This window comes from Carassius auratus, chromosome 24 (assembly GCF_003368295.1).
Source record: "Carassius auratus strain Wakin chromosome 24, ASM336829v1, whole genome shotgun sequence".
Lineage (NCBI taxonomy): Eukaryota > Metazoa > Chordata > Actinopteri > Cypriniformes > Cyprinidae > Carassius > Carassius auratus.
The window spans coordinates 10,384,767-10,404,271 of record NC_039266.1 but is presented as its reverse complement, the minus strand read 5'-3'; the positions used below and the strand labels follow the sequence as shown (position 1 = coordinate 10,404,271).

The following is a 19,505-nucleotide window of genomic DNA, read 5'->3' as shown; positions in this document are numbered from 1 at the left end:
TGTGACATGTTAGGATCACTGATACCTCAACAGTGACCAAGGGAATATGGAATGATCCATTTTCAGCGGTCTTCCCCCAGATTCCCAGTTCTCTACAGATGAGATCTGACATTTTCAATTAGCCGATGTGGAATCATGCTTAATTAGTAAAAATATATTGATCTTTAACATTTTTATTGAAAGTGACAATAAAGACATTTCGAATGTTACAATAGATTTCAGCTGCCTGGTATTTATTCAAATATTATTAAATAAATGCTGCTCTTTTGACCTTTGTAAGAAACCAAAAAAAAAAAAAATTATCACAGTAAAATTATATATATATATAGATAGATAGATAGATAGATAGATAGATATAGATATCTGAAGGATCAAGTAAATAAATAAATAAATAAATAATAATAATAATAATAATAATAATAATAATTTAGAAAAAATCTTACCCCAAACTTTTAATTTAAGTTATTATTTATATATTAAACATCTTTAATATTATAATGTCTGACGTAAATAAATAAATATGTGTGTGTGTAAAAATATGTAATAATAATATTATAATAAATTGTCAATATAAATGATCAATGATATGTATTTTTGGTGAAAAGACTCTGAAAAGAGTTTGTTTGTTTGTTTGTTTTGTTGACTTTTTTAATAGCATAATTTCTAACAAATAGTCAAATCATATATCAAAAAGAAAGAGTTAATTTTAATGTTATATATCATGTACCATATACCAACAGGCGGCTGGTGACATCAGCAGAGACGTGGAGAACGCAGACGTGGTGGTTCGGAAACTAGACCTGGCCGACATCAAATCCATCTGTGATTTTGCTGAACTGATTTACAACAGTGAGTTACGGATCAACAAGGATGAACAACATTTTTCTATATACCTCACACATTAAATTCTGATCTGATTTTTCAAATAAAATTCATAACATTGCAATGGCATATAAATCAATTTTGAAAGCAACATTTAGTCTTTAAAATGTCATGCTTATTATTTTTCGGTAAATACAAATGCATTTATTATTACTCTAATCATCATTTTGGCAAAAGTTGAATAACCCGTACTTTCCTTACAGTAGCGCTCCACTAGATGGCGCTAAAATCCAACAGTCATTACTAGTCACGAGTTACCAAATGTGCCTGAGGCTCTTTGAGCAGAACCACATTAAACCAGTCAGAACTTCCTGTTTTTGGCAGACTGGACTCAACAACACTTCTCAGTGTTTGTTTCTGTTGCCATCCCAGACTCATGATTATTCCAATCACAGCTAAACATCCAGCAGCCTTCGGCGGAACTCTCACCTCACGCGGCTCCTGACTATATGTTTGCATTGAGCTCGCGACAGCTGCTAGCCATTCCCCGCTATTTAGAAAGGCTTTATATCAACATTGGTTTTTCTCAAATACAGAGGTTTTACTGCACATGTGGTTAGTGAGACACAAGCAGTAAACACTGCTTATCACTAAATCAAATACCTTTCTCATACCATCACTCATTTAAGGGGAAGAAATTGTTTCATACAAACAAGCTTTATTTACAGTAATGGGTGGAGAAACATCGATTTTCAATCACTAACGTTATATATAATAATGTTCGTGATTAAGCTCTGCTCCAGTCAGATTGCCTTGTCAGATTAGCGGCACAAAAAAGGCACGATAAATAACCAAAAAACAAAAATTAACATTTACAAATTAACTTTTTTAAAATATATAAACACAGCAAAACCCCCATTTCTCATTTCCATGTTACTAACATCCAAAAATGGTTCTGGACTTAAGGCACGATGTGCTTGCTCGGTTTCAGAAGGCCGAGAGAAATGGATGACAAAAAAAACAAAAAAAAAAAACATGGCACTTTTCTTGTGGTGGATGTGTTTGTGCTTCATCTGGCTGCGTTTTCATCGTCTTTGGCCTGAGTTTGGCTTCTTGTCGCACCAAGCCGCTCTATATTTGGCTCCTCAACATAGAGGTTCTCTGAAAATGAGACATTCTGGGGTCAATGTTCTTGACTTTTACTGTCACCCGATCTATTAGAGTGAGCTCCTCTCAAAGCTGACTGACAAGAAGTACCTAATTTATATGATATAAATACATAGGTCAACAAATGCATAGCATTTTTTCATGAAATAGCACTCTAGTTGCTATACAGGCTGTCGTAGGCCCATTATTAATCAATAGTTATCATTTAAAAAGAAGGCAAAGTCAATTCCAGTCTATTAGGAGATGTTTGCAGCTTTTTATTTCTGCCAGGACCAGTCGTTGGTCATTTCCTGCACGGGCAGGTGTTTTTCCAGGTGTCCGTTCCTGCTCTTGGCCTGCGGTGTTGTGGTTAGGTTAGATTTGGGCTCGCTTTGAAAACTGTCATCATTGGATTGTTCCTGAACCGGGCAGCTGAAGGGTTCGTCTGTTCCTCCGCTGCTCCCCAGTGACGTTTGACTGACGTACACCACGATGACCTCACCGCTGAAGTTCATCACCTGCCCGCTGGAGATAAAAGTAGTGTTGTTGTTTCCTGTCACCTGACCTGCCAAAAATAGACAACGCATCAGAACCAGTGTTAGCGGAAGCTGGCAGAAACAGTACACTATATTTCCATGAACTAAATATTCATTCCTTTCCTGGAGACAAATTAACACCAGTTATTTTAGTATCATTTATTTATATATTTAATATTTTTGTTGTTGTTGTTGTCATTTTTATTAGTTTGTATTCTTTAATATGCCCATTTAGTTTGATCAAGTTTAAGTTTTTAGTTATTTTAGTAATTTTATATTTTCTGTTTTCATTCATTCCATTCAGTTTTTTTTTAACATTTTTATTAGTTTTTGTTTTATTTTAATGTCTATACAGTTTGTATTATTAATTAAATTATATTTGTTTTATTATTTTTTGTATTTTGCTTTAGATTTTGTTTTGTGTTTTATCTTAGTTCTTTTTTTTTAGTTTTATTTTTGAAGTTATTTTATTAGTTTATATATTTTCTGTCTTAATTTTTAATTTATGTTATGTTTTGGCAATTTTATTGTGTTTTTGTCATTTTTATTAGCTTTTATTTTCTTTGTATGTCATTATTTTAGTATTTTTTATATTATCTGTATCAGTTTTAATTTGAAAGTTTTAGCAATTTTGTTTTGTTTTTGTCGTTTTTATTAGATTTTGTTGTGTTGTTATGTAGTTACCATTATGTTTAACTTTTTCGTTATTTTAGTAATTTTTTTATATTTCCTGTTTTCATTTTAGTTATAGTAATTTTGTTTTGTTGTTGACATTTTTGTATTAGCTTGTATTAGGTTTTACTTTTTATTATAGATCTTTTATATTTTGTTTAGTATTTTAGTACTTCAACTGTAACTTAACAAATAGGAGCAACATTTTGATACTAGCTGAAAGAAAATAAAATATAAAGAAATAAATGTATGTGTGTGTGTGTGTGTGTGTGTGTGTGTGTGTAATATATATATTAATGCTGTCAATATTAATGCTGTCAAATGATGAATCGCGATGAATCACATCCAAAATAAAAGTTTTTGTTTACATTATATATGTGTGTGTACTGTGTATATTTATTATGCATATATACATACATACGCATGCATGTATATATTTAAGAAAGACATCTTACTTTTTTATATTAAATATACATATAATTTACATGAAAATAAATATATACATGTTATAATGTCATTACTTTAGTATTTTATACAAATATACATTATATAAATGCTTTATGTGTGTGTATTTATATAAAATAAATATACACAGTACACACACATATTACTTAAACAAAAACTTTTATTTTGGATGCGATGACAGTATTACTATATATATATATATATATATATATATATATATATATATATATATATATATATATATATATATATATATATATATATATATATATATATATAAATAACCCTGGACAAATCATTCACTCTTGTTCAAAGCGAACGCCCTGTGCTGGAACATGAACAGTCATTTATTCCGTCATCATCCGGGTGCTGTTAACGCGCGCACAGATTCAGAGACCCGAATAGCACACGTTAATATGTGTTTAAACTAAACTCATTTAAGCTTTGCCAGTTTAAACATTTAAGATCCAAAGTACGCGAGCTCTAGCCTGACTACGTCAGACTTCCTACTTCCGCTCAATTTCATTTCGCTTCTGTACTCAAAGCAAAGTGAAGTAGCAAAGTGAAGTAGCAGAGTCTGGTATTACCAGGCTACGCGAGCTCGCGCGCAAAATGAAAAGGTTTGTGCGTGCGCTCATCCAAAGCGGGCAAACCCATGCCTCAGAACGCGCGCAAATATTAAGCTCTCTCGTAAGTATTGTGTTTAAATGGACAAATTCAGACAAAATTTATGTCAAAATGCCCGTCAGACATAGCCAGCTGAACTGATACTGATGTATCAGTGTATTCTCTTAAAGTGACAGTCTTTATACAGCAACAAAAAGAAATCACTCACTGCTCTTGATTAAAAAGCTTTTATAACTTAAGAAATAAAGAATAATCTTTAATTTATACAGTCAAATATGCAATGCTGTTTTACATTTGATCACTTTATTCAATTTCTGTACCTAAAAACTTGCTAGACCCAACTAAAAAACTTTAAAAAACAGAAAATGTATTTTTTTTATATCTTTACTCTATTGTATGTTTTTGTGCTGTTGCTTGTAATTGGATAGAATATTCTTTTTTTTTTTTTTTTTTTTTTTAAGAAAGTATTTTTTTTTTTAAATAAACATAGCACATACCGAACTGTACCGAAACCGTGGCTCTAAAACCGTGAAACAAACCAAACCATGAAAAAGTTGAACTGTGCCACCCCTAATATATGTGTGTGTTTGTGTGTGTGTGTATGTGTTGCAACCAGATTTGTATTTTCCACTCGTACAAGGCAAACTTCTTTGTAGTCTTGCTGAAACATGTGAATACACTAAACTACTACTTTAGAAGTTAGTGGTTCACATAAATAGTCTACATTATAAACTGGAAGCTAATAATGCCATGTCAGCACTGAACAGCAGTTTTTGTGTCGACTCCTCTTGAGCAACAAATCTGCTTCCTTCCACTTAAAAATTCTACATGAGAAGATGTATGGTTCCTATTTTTCCTCTGAATATACACACAGACTATAAATGACTCATGTTTCACACATCTTTTAGTCATTTTACCGCTGGTCCATAAAGGACCCTACACCCACTCTTTGCGGTGGCTGTCTGCCATATTTTCACGAAAACGACTTACTGGAACGCACATGACCTGAAAGTGCTTATTCTAATTATTACTACAAGACATGACACTTTATTTTAGTGTTCAGGTTACTGTGTATTTACATTTATAAGATATTACTGAAGAACACTAATGAAAGACATGTGTAAATATTGTGTAACCCCTCTGCGGAGATGCTATTAATATCAAGAGGATGGAATACGAGTTACACAGACACTGTTAAGTAATGTGTTATTGAAGTGTAAGGATTTATTTTGTGAATGTTTAAGATTATTTAAAAGATATACACTACAGTTCAAAACTTTGAGTGTTTATATTATTATAGCAAATTAAAATAACTGTTTTCTATTTAAATATATTTTTTTAAATGCAGTTTATTCCTGTGATGCAAAGCTGACTTTTCAGCATCACAGTCTTCAGCGTCACATTCAGTCTTCAGAAAACATTCTAATATGCTGACTTGGTGCTCAAGAAACATATATTATCATAATCAATATAGAAAACAATTATACTGCTTAATATGTTTGTGGATCCATGATTCTTTGATTAACAGAATGTTCAAAAGAACAACATTTATTGTAAATACAATCTTTTGTAACATTTTAATGTCTTTCCTGTCATTTTCAAACAATTCAATGCGTCCTTTCATCCTTTCCCCAATATAAATACAATCATATTTATAATTTATTAATATGTAGATTATATATAGGTTACATTAGATTAAATATATTGGTCCCACTTTATATTAGGTGGCCTTAACTACTATGTACTTACATAAAAAAATAAGTCCAATGTACTTATTGTGTTCATATTGTATTGTAAAACACTTTTGCTGCTATTGAGATGAGATGGGATAGGGGTAAGGTTAGGGAGAGGGTTGGAGGTATGGGTAAGTTTAAGGGTGGGTTAAGGTGTAAAGTATGGGTCAACAGTGTAATTATAAATGTAATTACAGAAATTAAATACAGATGTAATTAAATGTAGTTTTTTTTTTAAATATAAGTACAATGTAAAAACATGTATGTACACAATAAGTACATTGTACTAAATTATTAATTAAAATGTAAGTACATAGTAGTTAAGGCCACTTAATATAAAGTGGGTCCAATATATTTGTAATACATTTATATATTATTTATACAGACACACACACACACACACACACACACACACACACACACACACATATATATATACTTGAATCCTATCCTCCCATATAATTATATTTATATTTATAATTTATAAATATATTATATATGTATATGCAAATATATGCTGTCAAATGATTAATCGCAATTAATCACATCCAAAATAAAAGTTTTTGTTTACATTATATATGTATATGTACAGTGTACATTTATTATGTAGAAATTATACACACACATAGAGTGTATAGGTTTATATATTCGTAATCTTTTATTTTATATTCTATTTAAATATGTTTAATATATAAACATAACATATTTTTCTTAAATATATACATGCATGTGTTTGTATTTATAGAAACATGATAAATATACACAGTATACGGAACTTTTTATTTTGGATGCGATTAATCTCGAATAATAATTTGACAGCACTAATATATATATATATATAGGAATTTATTAATGTTTGCTATAACCATTAGTAAAGAAAGAATCATATTTTATAAGGGTTGCATTTTAGCACCTTTAATTAAAAGTTTACACAGGGATCCATCATTGCTGATATGTGATATATGGCCAGAAAACCAGTGCAACACATCAGCCCGATACAACAGTGTGCTACCAGTTTATTAGCTTGGCCATCTGTTACATGATCTCTCTGTGCATTTTTGACCTGCTATTACTGAGGCTGCTGATCATTTCCCATCTTTCATAATATCATATTGTATCTGTCCAACTGGAAAAGAACGCACGGCAGTGCCTGTAAATCTGACACAAACACATGTGCTAAAGATTTGAACAGATTCATGGGTACTGCACTATGAAGCAACAGCTTCAAATAGCTCAGATGCACAGACAGCTTTTCATTTGTTTTGACACTATTTCCACATGTGTTAATGTCTTACCTGATGTGAGAGCTGATTCTGAGCACTGGTTCTGGAAGTCGGGGTCGGACAGTTTGTGGTCATCGCTGTGGATCAGCGAGAGGCCCTGGTCATTAGCGCTGACAGACGGCAGAGGAGGTACGGTGGTGGAGTCTATGCTGCAGCAACAAGGTTCGTTCTGTCTATACAGCCCCGCGACTGGATCTTGGTCCCCTTGGACGCCTCTCATCTCTGACATGGCTTCTTTGCCAGAAGGGCTGCTGTAGTCCAGATACAGCTCATGGGAGTACTGCAGATCCAGCAGGACGTCCGACGAGCAGCTCTCACACAGCAGAGGCTCTTTCAGGCTGACCACCTGCACGTTTTCTCCGATGGCGTCTCCTGGCCTGCAAGAGCAGCATGTCGCCAAACCCGTGGCCACCAGCTGACTGCAGTCCTCATTCTCTCCGACCTCTATGGGCTCCTTCATTGAAATTACACAGCTGCAGGAGCTGCCCGACAGAGGAGACGCAGACCCACCTCCGGAGTCCTCGCTGGAGCTGCCTGACGAGGTTTCAGCTCGGTCTTGGTCTTGTTCTTGGTCCGTGCAAGTCGATGTTTCATCAAGAATGGTTAATTGGGTGCTGGGACACGTGATCAGGGACTCTGGCGGGGTTCGTTCTTGGCAAATCAAAGGGAGGGTTTGTGGACCGTTTCCACCGTGGTATGAAGTCATAGGTTCCTAAAAGAAAGTCAGATCAGTGTGGGCCTGTAGTATGAAAACTACATCAATAACTATAAAGTTTTAGCCCTCATAATGCATTAAGGTCCATTCTGACCCAGAAGAGATACATAAACATTTCTAAAAATACACACATTTGAGTAATTTTAGTAATGGAAACTTTTGAAATGCACATTTATTGGGTCAGGTAATTTTGGACTTAGAGTATCATAAGTGTCAAAAATGCATTTTGTAAAATTATATATGAAGATATATTAGTATAAATTTTGGCACTGAAGTTTCTAGAAAAACATATACACTATTGATGAACCCTTTTATTTCATCTTTAAAATTTAATATCTTTCTATACTTAATAGTGAATGTTTATGCAAGTAAAAAGTATAGAAATAATACATAAAAAAAATAAATACACAAATAAATGTTTATATACATATGTGTGTGTGTGTGTGTGTGTGTGTGTGTGTACACACATACAGCGGGGAAAATAAGTATTTGACACATCAGCATTTTTATCAGTAAGGGGATTTCTAAGTGGGCTATTGACACAAAATTGACACCGGGAGTAAGTATTGAACACATGAAGATAACTAGGTGCAAAATGGCATAGAAAGTCAGGTGATCACATGAAATCTGTCAGTATTGAGAGAGAAACCCTGCCCCCTATCAGTACTAATTGATATCAGCTGCTTTAGTCCTAATTGATGGCCTATGAAGGCTTCTCATTACCCAGGAGGCACACAGGAAAGACTTCATGATGGGTAAAAGCAAAGAACTCTCTCAAGATCTTCGTAATCTTATCGCTGAAAAGCATTTTGATGGGAATGGTTATAGGCACATTTCCAGAATGCTGAATGTTCCTGTGAGCACTGTGGGGGCCATTATCCAGAAATGGAAAGAACATCAGTTCACCATAAACCGGCCACGATCAGGTGCTCCACGTAAGATCCCTGTCCGAGGAGTTCAAAGAATAATCAGGAGAGTTCTCCAAGAGCCAAGAACCACTCGGGTAGAACTTCAGGAAGACCTTGCATCAGCAGGTACTGTTGTTTCAAAGAAAAGTATAAGCAATGCACTGAACCGCCATTGCATCCATGCACGCTCACCACGCAAGACTCTATTGCTGAACAAAAGCATGTTGAGGCTCGGTACCGGGACATTCTAAATATTCAAATCTTGTCTGCCATCTATCAGAAAGCTGAAAATGAAAAGAGGGTGGACATTTCAGCAAGACAATGATCCCAAACACAAGGCCAAGAAAACAATAAAGTGGTTTCAAAGAAAGAAAATCAAGTTGCTTGAATGGCCCAGTCAATCACCTGACCTAAATCCCATAGAAAATCTATGGAGAGACTGAAAAACAAAGTTCATAAAAGAGGCCCAAGGAACCTTCAAGATTTAAAGACCATTTGTGTGGAAGAATGGGCCAGAATCAATCCTGAGCGATGCAGATGACTGGTCTTTCCATACAAGAGGAGTCTAGAATCTGTAATCACCAACAAAGGCTTTTCTACAAAATATTAAAGTGTGTTCAATACTTATTCCCTGTGTCATTTCACTTTATTTATTTTGACTCAACTTGTACATTTAAATGTTCTGATTTCTTTATATGAATTCAATATTTGACTTGATGGCTACATCTGGTGTGAATTGTGTTAATAGCCCACTTAGAAACCCCCTTACTGATAATAATGCTGATGTGTCAAATACTTATTTTCCCCGCTGTATATAAAGATTATAATATAAGATTATATATTTTCATAAATTTCATACAATGATAAACTAAAATCAAATTCCATTGCATTCCAACATTGCGTAGTTTTTTCTTAATTATTTCTCAATTTCTTTATTTAAAAAAAAAAGTATAAATTAAGTAATTGTAATTAGTATTTGTTACAATCAAAACTAAATTTGTTTTAACATTCAGTCATTAATAAGAAGTTTCTGATCAAATATGCTTTTGGTTGAAAAATATAAAAATGTATGACCGTTTTATAAAAAAACAAACATGTATAAATTAACTGTTTTAGAAGACAATGATTTAAAATAAAATAAATAGGACAGCATTTGAAGGAAGTATGATGGTTGGTAATCATCATTTTATGATAATAGGGCAGTCCACACCACAGTTATAACAATTACACAATATTGTTCGAGTCACTTTCAGAATAATTATTTCCAGCTGATAACTGATAAAAACAGTGACTGCCAATCAAAAAAAAAAGTGCATTTAAAATAATGTTTCTTCTATGTGTTCTTAAAATAAACAGAATGTTAAAGTCTGTTATTGTGGACGCTAATATAGTTATCGTTAGAGTTTTAAGATATACTTCCTTACCTGTTGATTCCTACTTCCTTTCAGGTTTTGGACGCAGGTGCGTAAATTTACTGTGGAGTTAGGAAATACACTTTAATCAACAACATAGACAAGAATCTACCGCAAACTGTAGCAAACAAACATGACCCAGAACTAAATTTACCTGAGAGGAAGTTCAGCTTGTCCTTGCAGCAAAACAAGAATAGAACAACCAGCGATACCATGATGATGACCAAGAGGATGGCCACCACCACCCAGGGGGTCATCACTGAGAAGATGAGGAGGTTTATTCATCACACCACTCTGTGAAGGGGAATTCAATTCAACAAATACAAAACATTTGAAATAACTTACCAGGAGAATGGACTCCACACATCACATCTGATATAGAGCTTCCTGGCTGTTTCTCCGTCTTGCCGATAGCTTTACAACTGGAAGAGAATTAGATATATCAACACAATGAATATGCTTAGGAAATACTGTAAGCTTTACAACTGGAAGAGAATTAGACGCATCAACAAAGGGCAGCCCAACAGTCTGGTCACTTCTGGTTTGTTTGGTCCCAATTTTCTCTTGTAAGAGGAACCGCAAATACAAAGAGCATAAAGAAAAGGGGCTCTTTCTAGGGGAAGTGGTGGAGAAATTAATCATAATACCACAATGCGGTAAGACTGCGGGGGCTTTTAAAAATGGCCTGAGACCTTCCCCAGACAAACAACGCCTGTTAGAATGAGAGCTGTGACTTTGCAAATGAGTCTAGTTAAAGAACAGTTGTGTGTGTGTGTGTGTGTGTGTGACTCAGTTTGTGGCACACACTCCCAGTTGTTGTTAAACCTATGGAGTTGTTATTGTATTGACTTTTTAAGCTTAGATAAGAGGCATACTCACTCGGTCCATTTCTTGCAGGCTTCTGTTGAAAGGGAATCTGAGAAATATCCATACTGACAATGCACACAGGAAGCTCTGTCCATCTCTACAAAAAAGAGAGCGATAAAGAATTATACTATCAATAGATGAATGAACACATTTGTACAAGTATTTATCCCCCCCAAAAACTTGAATTGCATTTATTTTCCTTCTCATTTGTGTTTCTGTTTTAAGCGTCACAGTTACTATCCATCCATGCATCGTTGTATACATCTGTCATCCATTCATCCATCATCATCAACTTTCTATCTACCATTTTATCTATCCATCATTTTATCCACCTATTGTTCTATCTGTCTATCCACCAATCTATGCTTACTATCTATATATTTATTGATTTATCTAACATTATTATTATCATATCATTATTATCATTATTATCATTTTCTCAATCCATCTATCTATCTATCTATCTATCTATCTATCTATCTATCTATCTATCTATCTATCATTTTCTCAATCTATCTCTCTCTCTATCTATCATTTTCTCAATCCATCTATCCATCTATCTGTCTATCTATTGTTTTCTCAATCCAGCTATCCATCTATCTATCTGTCTATCTATTGTTTTCTCTATCTATCTATCTATCTATCTATCTATCTATCTATCTATCTATCTATCTATCTATCTATCTATCTATCTATCATTTTCTCAATCTATCTCTCTATCTATCTATCATTTTCTCAATCCATCTATCCATCTATCTATCTATCTATCTATCTATCTATCTATCTGTCTGTCTGTCTGTCTATTGTTTTCTCTATCTATCTATCTATCTATCTATCTATCTATCTATCTATCTATCTATCTATCTATCTATCATCTATCTATCTATTGTTTTCTCTATCTATCTATTTATCTATCTATCTATAATTTTCTCAATCAATCCATCTATCTATCTATGTATCTATCCATCTATCCATCTATCTATCTATCTATCTATCTATTGTTTTCTCTATTGTTTTCTCTATCTATCTATCTATCTATCTATCTATCTATCTATGTCTAACGTTTTCTCAATCCATCTATTGTTTTATCAAGCAATCTATCTATCTATCTATCTATCTATCTATCTATCTATCTATCTATCTATCTATCTATCTATCTATCTATCTATCTATCCATCCATCCATCCATCCATTATTTCTCAATCCTTCCATCCATCCATCCATCCACCTAGAGTATAAAAGAAAGTTATAGAAAGCCTTGTGATGCTTTTAAATGTTAATTACAGTGTTCTGTAAATGTCAAGATGCTAAAGATAAATTGTAAACTACAGCGTGTCCAGATCCATTTCTGTGAACTGTATTATAATGTTCCTTTCCATTTGGCACTAAATCTTGAGCTCAAAACCACAGAGCTGGAACATCTGATTTACTGCACTCTCAATCACGGGTCCACTTCATCTACCTACAAGGCATATGATTAATGTCTCCCAATTTAAACTTCTGAATAAACGCATAAAAGGGATAGTTCACCCTAAAATGAATATTCTGTCATCATCTACTCACCTTCATGTTATTTATGTCACAATCTATCCCTTTATCAATATTTTGCCCCAGAATAATCTTTTTTATTGTCAAATCTGTGCACTTCTTACCGCCCATTACGACTCCTTCTCCTGCAGGACATTTTTTAATGGCCTCACAGTATTCGCAGTTGATCAGAGAGCAGTGGAAACCCTGCTTGCACCGACACGGTTCAGGCGCTTTAGGGTTGTGTGGACGAGTGCGGTTAAACCCTTTACCTGCAGAGAATGATAATTGCGTGGTCAAAATATAATCCGCATTTAATCAATATTCTTTCTTTACACATATTACAGTGTTTCTCAGTCGCTTTGGTGCATTTCTTGAATCATCCTTAATATTTGCAAATAATTATTTATGTCAATGAACAGAAATGCACCAAAGCTACTGAGAAAAACCCTAAGTGACACTGACCTTCATCGCAGAACTTCTGAGGAATACATTTAGAGTCACTGTTCCAGTCCGGCTGGTATTCTTCACGGCCACAATCAAGGCACTTTGTGCTCGAACTGCCATCACAATGAGCGAAAAGGTATTTTCCTGCATTGAAATAAACATTGTGCAATAAGTTTGCTCATCTAAAGACGTAAACATGCTTGCTGTTTTGCTCATTGGAAAAGGTCAGTGAGTCCATGTTGCAAAAGATGATATTCTTTGAACTGTATAGTGGATAGTGGAAGTCATCATAGGTTATAGTTTGTGTGTGTGTGTGTGTGTGTGTGTGTAGGCCTCTTCCTCTTTTCTTATCCTTCTGCTTTTTAAACGGGAAAAAAACAAGTATATTTAGACCTGATCTTAGTTTTCCCAGACAGGCTTCACTCACACACCATAAAATAAATGAATGGATTGCTTTATAGTGTCTTCTACATAGTAGACTGTATTGCTGCTCACCTGGTTCACATTTTCTGCAGCATCCCCCGTTGTGCTTATATTCATTTTGTTGGCAGCTTTTGGCCAGTCCTGCCTGAAATTAAGAGTTACAACATTAGTTCAACAAACGTAGTGGCTCTTATATGATAAAATGCTTGTGATCAAACTACCGCAACACATCACTTCAACAGATGAGACCGAAAGATAGATCGATTCGAGAGTTTCACAGTTCACCCATGGGAGGATTTTAGTTACAGATGTTCACCATGGGAGAAGCACAGTTTCTTTTTTAACTCATAATAACAAATGTTTGTTTCAAATCAGCATTTGAGAATAATCTCTGAAGACTGGAGTAATGTTTGACCAGTCAGTTCTGAACACTACATTTATTTTACTTGAAAAATGAATGCCAGTTGCTTATTTCGCAATCTGATACAATGGCATTTTGAGTTTGGCTAAAGCGTTCAAATATTTTTTCGGGGTCACTGTATCTCCAGTCCTCTTGGTGATTTCTATTGTAACACAAAAACTACACAGCGTTTGGCCTGACTGAACATTTGCTCTGGTCGGATGAGAATCTTCATGGAATTAGGATCATTTGAGTGGTTAAAGCATCAGGGAATGAAAGAGTGGGGGAGTGTGTGTATGGTGGAGGGATATTGCCCAACTCGGAAGAAGAAAAAAGAACAAGAAGAAAAGCAGAAAAAAAAACACCACCCACATCCCTCCAGATACCACAAAAGCATTCCACGGTTTAACAGCAGGGCAGAATTAAATGCAATCCTTTAATTCAGTGCGAATCTGAGAAAATCAAGCCGTCACTCATGTGAAAAGACAATAAAAAAGAAAATAGTGCCAAGCTCAGCATGCTGGGCTCTCATGGAGGTGAAAAGGACTTTTTTTGTAGACTGTTAAAATAGAGAAATAATTCTCAGATTCAACTTTTTGTGCATATCATAGAGAAAAAATGAATCGCTTTTTAAATGAGCAACATGGCCAAAGCCTTAGTTTTTTTTGGATTCCAGCCAACTTAAAATTACATAAATGGAAGAGAAATATTGTTTAGGGACTACAGAAGGCAACTGATCAAATATTGGAGCTCTCTTTATCTCTCTCGAGCAAATCCAAAAACCAAAAAAGCAGAAACAAACATTTTTCTATGTAGGTTTCCTGGAATTGATCACGGATCTATGGACAGAATATATCCATCATCTCAGGAAAATCCATGGGTATCATGGAAATTCATGAGGAAATATCATTTCCTTATCAGATTTGTCAAATGACAACAAGTTTGGTCTAAACAAGGGACTATTTCACTTCACTAAAACAAAAAACACATATTCATCAGGAAGAAAACTCAATTTATTCAAATGAAACAAGTTGTGTGTGTGTATATATATTATATATATATATATATATATATATATATATATATATATATATATATATATACATACACACGCACACACACACACACTATCTTATGTGACACTTATGCCCATCAAGGCTGCATTTATTTGATCAAAAATACTGAAAAAAACAGTAATCTTGCAAAATCTTATTATAATATATAATAATGGTTTTTATTTTAATATACTTTAAAATATCATTTATTTCTGTGATGGAAAGCACTATTTCCATCATCCTTCAGAAATCATCCTAATATGCTGATTTATTATTAGAAGTATCAATGTTGGCAATAGTTATGCTGCCAAATATCTATATTTTTTTCTTTCAGAAACTGCAATACTTCTGGATTCTTTGATGAATAAAAAGTTTAAAAGAAGAGCATTTATTCCAAATATATTTTTTTTTATAACAATATAAATATTTGCTAACACTTCTTATCAATTGAATACAACCTTGCTGAATAAAAGTTTTAATTTCTTTCAAAAAAAGAAAGAATAAAAATGTACTGACCCCAAACTTTTTTTCTTCTGTATTTTTGCTCAAATAAATGCAGCCTTGATGAGGAAAAGAGACTTCTTTAAAAAACATTACAAGTCTTACTGATCCCAAACTTTTGAGGATATATATTTAGTCCTACTACAGTGTGTCTAAATGTGAAAAAAAAGTAATAAAAAAATTTTAAACAATAAATTACATTGAAAATAATCTCCTCTTTGTTTCTTTAGCTGAAGACACAATTCTAAGGGTTTTTCTAGCACTTCTGAAGAACCTAAAGACCTTCTGATGGACACATGAAAGACAAAAAACACAGGAAACCCAAAGGAATGTCCAGAGTTCATTTCTGATCCTCTGCATTTTAATGTAAGGCTATACTCAGGCAACAGAACATATTTTCATTGTCTAAATATATAAGATCATGGTCAGAGACGCCCTGAAAAATTACATGTTAGAAAATATGCACCGGGCACAGAGAGATCTTTTCTCGCAGGATCTCGCAGCATATAGCAGAGGCACTCAGATATCAGTCCTAATGACTCAGATCAGTCATGTGCATTGCCTTGCATTGATTGTTTATGAATGCAAAACAAAACTGCATTGCTGCGTTACTGTAAACTAGAACTGTATATATGAATAAAAGTCATTTATAATTAATTATAGCTTAACAGAATAATTAGTTAACAAAACACTTGTCCATCATCTGAAGAAAATGCCCCTCAGTGTCAAAGGTCGAAAGAGGCAAGCGCTGGAGTTTCCAGATATACTGACATTTTCTTTTATAATTGTAGAACCTGGCAAACACATGTTCAGACCTTACATGTTAAAGCAACAGAAAACATGTTTAAAATTTTGATCTGATACAAAATTAGATAAGTCAGAAAACAACTAAATGAATGGAAATATGAATGAAAATGGGCTTAGAGAAAAAAAAAAGGGGAGGGGGTAAAATTTGTTAAGATTAATAACAGAAGTTGTCAAATTTCAATATTAGGGCTTTTCCCGAAATGTTTGCATGGAACAATACATGTTTTTGAGAGTTTTTGAGTTTTTGATCTGGAGATTTGCACCATTCCTGGGAATGTAATGATCATTTACATTTGATCAGTATCAAATTTACATTTGGCGGAAAGATCTTATGATTTCTTATAAAAATAAAAATAAAAACTGTTCATGATTGTTTTAACCTTAAGTGTGCAAAGCACAATCCCAGAAACAGCCACATCCACATGGAGTTCCCCTCAAAGTGTGCAACAATTCAGATTTCAGGGAAAAGTTCAGAATCTGGCAGGGAAGGAAAGAGTGGGGAAGTGTCTCAAAACTTTGTGAGCTGCCAACCTACAGAGCACGTTCGGTCAAAATTGCCTAGGTATGTCTTTTCAATGTTGAGCAACAGACTAAATTAGTGACTTGACATCCAACAACTAGCGGTTCTTTTGAACAGTTCATTTTAATGAACCGGTTCAAAAAAGATTAATCAATTCTCCTGTCATCGCGTCATTATTTGGCCCTCACTGTAATTAATGCGTTCGAGTGTAGTTTGTTAGAAGCTTTCAGCCATAATTAATTTAAGATTTAATAATGCCAAACAATGTAAATTAAAAAAATAATAATTAACGTCACTTCACTTTTTAAAAACCAGCTCGTTACGTGCGCGTGATGACAAAACGGTCAATAAATTCACATACTTGTAATGCGTTTTACTTTTGAACATTCCCCCATTCGGTTAAAACTTACCGAAGTAACTACTCATATAGTTCACTACTCATATATTGCTCTAATGCCTCTAACGAATCATCTAAAAGCTATAAGTTGTAGACACGACAGTAAGCCGTTTGGGGCGATTCAGTCAGATCGAACCAAGCGATCGGTTTTTGGGATTCATTGGAAAGATCCGACTCAAAAGAACGAGTCATTCTCGATTCGTACATCGCTAATGTACACAACCCGTTTTCGCAACAATGTGCTGAAATAAACAAAGGGGAATGAGGCAGTTTGGAATTGTGGTGGCCAAAAATTAAACAGAGTGCAAAATTATAATTCCCCATAATATTCAGTTCCCGGTTTAACGTTACCTATTAAATTCAAAGGCAAAGGTTTGGTGTGTTGTCATCATTTGTCAAAACATAGTAAACAAACTTACCTGCGTGCACAGAGCAAGAACGAAGTGTGTGATCCATCCTTGAAATATCCAACTAGCTGAAAAATTCACTCTCATTTTTCTAAACTTTAAAACAGGACTCTGTAATCTCAGTTTGGGTACTGTTGTAGTGTCCAGTGAGGTTCAGAAGCAGACGTCTGCGCGCTTTAGGATGAAGCTCCAGACTGCTGTAGTTCATTCGCTGAGAGCATGTCCCATGATGTTCACTCACCCACGCCTCGACTGCTACTCTCCCTGTGTTTCCACTGCTCTACAGTCATGTGGAAGCTGCTCAGTTTCTCACACGCTCCTCCCATTTCTCGTAATCAAAGTAGTCCACATATAAACGGGGTGACGTTCATATAACCAGACAATCACTGAAGCAGTTTAGTTGCACCGCCACTGCGCCACGTCAAGCATTAACGCTTAGAGCCAAGTGTGGTGAAGACACATTTGTGAGATTCCTATAAATCCCCCAAAATCAAAAATAGAAGCTCTATTTTGCTAGAGAACACGAAACAGTGCTGGAATACTGTATCCCTTGAACATATCTTTCTCGAGTCATATTTTGATTAGACTGTCAAGTTAAAACTTTTAATGCAAAATATGATTAAAATCAAACAAAAAGTATTCTAATGTTTAAAATCATTTAAAAACATTTTTGAACATAGGCTCACTTATGGAAGGTTGTTTCTGCCATCAGATAAAAAAAATACAACTGCAAAGGTATACATTCTGAGAACAAAAATCTGAATTGTGAGATAGAAACTCGTTAAGTACAAAGACAGAATTGCAGAATGGTGAAATAAAAAGTCGCTATTAGCCTATAGCCAAGTTTTTTATATTGCGAGAAAGTTGTGAGAAGTAAACTCAGAATTGCTAGATATAAACTTAGAATGCAAGATGTAAAAACTTAGTTTATGTAAACTCTGTTACAAGATGACTCATCCTGCACTACACAGATTTTCGTCCAATCAGATAGCTAGGTTGTTTATGGTTGCTATGCCACCTGGAGTGTGACTAATCTGCAATGCTTTAGACAAGCAAAGTCAACAACTAATTAATAAAATAGTTATAAAATCTGTTATAAAAATGGATGAGCCTTGTATCAAAGACTAGTTCAACAACTAGTTGTTGTGAGTAAATATTTAATTGTATCTGCCCACCCTTTTTAACAGGTGCACACATTTTTTAACTTGAATGTGCAAGACTTCTATTGTCAGCCATTTCCAGTGATTTTAGCTGTACAAAAACATTGCAAACTGGTATGTGTAATATTTATTCATAAATACGTTTGTAGGGCCAATACAGTAGTTTACCGTTTACTATGACAAACCCCATATTTTGAGCATTAAATATTTTGCAAGCCTATTCTTAACATCATCCCATTTTCCCGTTAATTTCAGCAGATAAACCTTAATTTCTCCTCCAAACCTCAAATGATAAAAAAAAAAAACAATGCACCTTTTCTTCAAATTGGTTTTGTGGTCCAGGAACTTTTTTCAGGCACAGTTTTCAGAAGAATAACATGTAGTTAAATGATGAATAATGTTTTTAATGAGATTTGGAAAGCAATGGTCCACTAGTTTGTGGCCTCATGATAAAATGAGTTGTTTGCCCGTAATTCTTATCTTGTTTAACTGTCAGCTCATAATTGCTCACTTGGCATCTGTCTTAGTGGGTGATTGGGGGCAGATAGCGATGCTTTCGGAATCAAGGACGTATGTGGGGGTGTTTTAAAGCATTGCCAGAAGTTTCACTAATTTACCATCCCTCTCGCTTTCAAGAACAAAGCTGCCGTGTCTGTTCCTTTAAGCCACCGCTGG

General features: G+C 34.3%; 1 protein-coding gene across 1 annotated transcript; it reads right to left on the bottom strand.

The window, feature by feature from the left end:
- Positions 1 to 1,523: 1,523 nt before the first annotated feature.
- Positions 1,524 to 18,061, bottom strand: tnfrsf11a (tumor necrosis factor receptor superfamily, member 11a, NFKB activator). Its single transcript, XM_026200973.1, has 10 exons — positions 17,683 to 18,061; positions 13,656 to 13,728; positions 13,179 to 13,304; positions 12,839 to 12,985; positions 11,199 to 11,283; positions 10,665 to 10,741; positions 10,474 to 10,578; positions 10,332 to 10,381; positions 7,297 to 7,996; positions 1,524 to 2,533 (listed from the first exon to the last, which is right to left on the bottom strand). Exons 1-10 carry the CDS (start codon positions 17,755 to 17,757, stop codon positions 2,247 to 2,249), a joined length of 1,725 nt encoding a protein of 574 aa, XP_026056758.1. The 5' UTR covers positions 17,758 to 18,061; the 3' UTR covers positions 1,524 to 2,246.
- Between the last annotated feature and the right edge of the window lie 1,444 nt (positions 18,062 to 19,505).

What these genes read in the sequence shown, in the direction of transcription:
- tnfrsf11a (XM_026200973.1), bottom strand. Translation starts at nt 17,757, where the DNA reads ATGAGAGTGAATTTTTCAGCTAGTTGGATATTTCAAGGATGGATCACA. An exon ending in AAGGAAGTAGGAATCAACAG is followed by an intron (nt 7,997 to 10,331) that starts GTAAGGAAGTAT and finishes ACTTTCTTTTAG; the next exon opens with GAACCTATGACTTCATACCA. An exon ending in AGAATCAGCTCTCACATCAG is followed by an intron (nt 2,534 to 7,296) that starts GTAAGACATTAA and finishes TATTTTTGGCAG; the next exon opens with GTCAGGTGACAGGAAACAAC.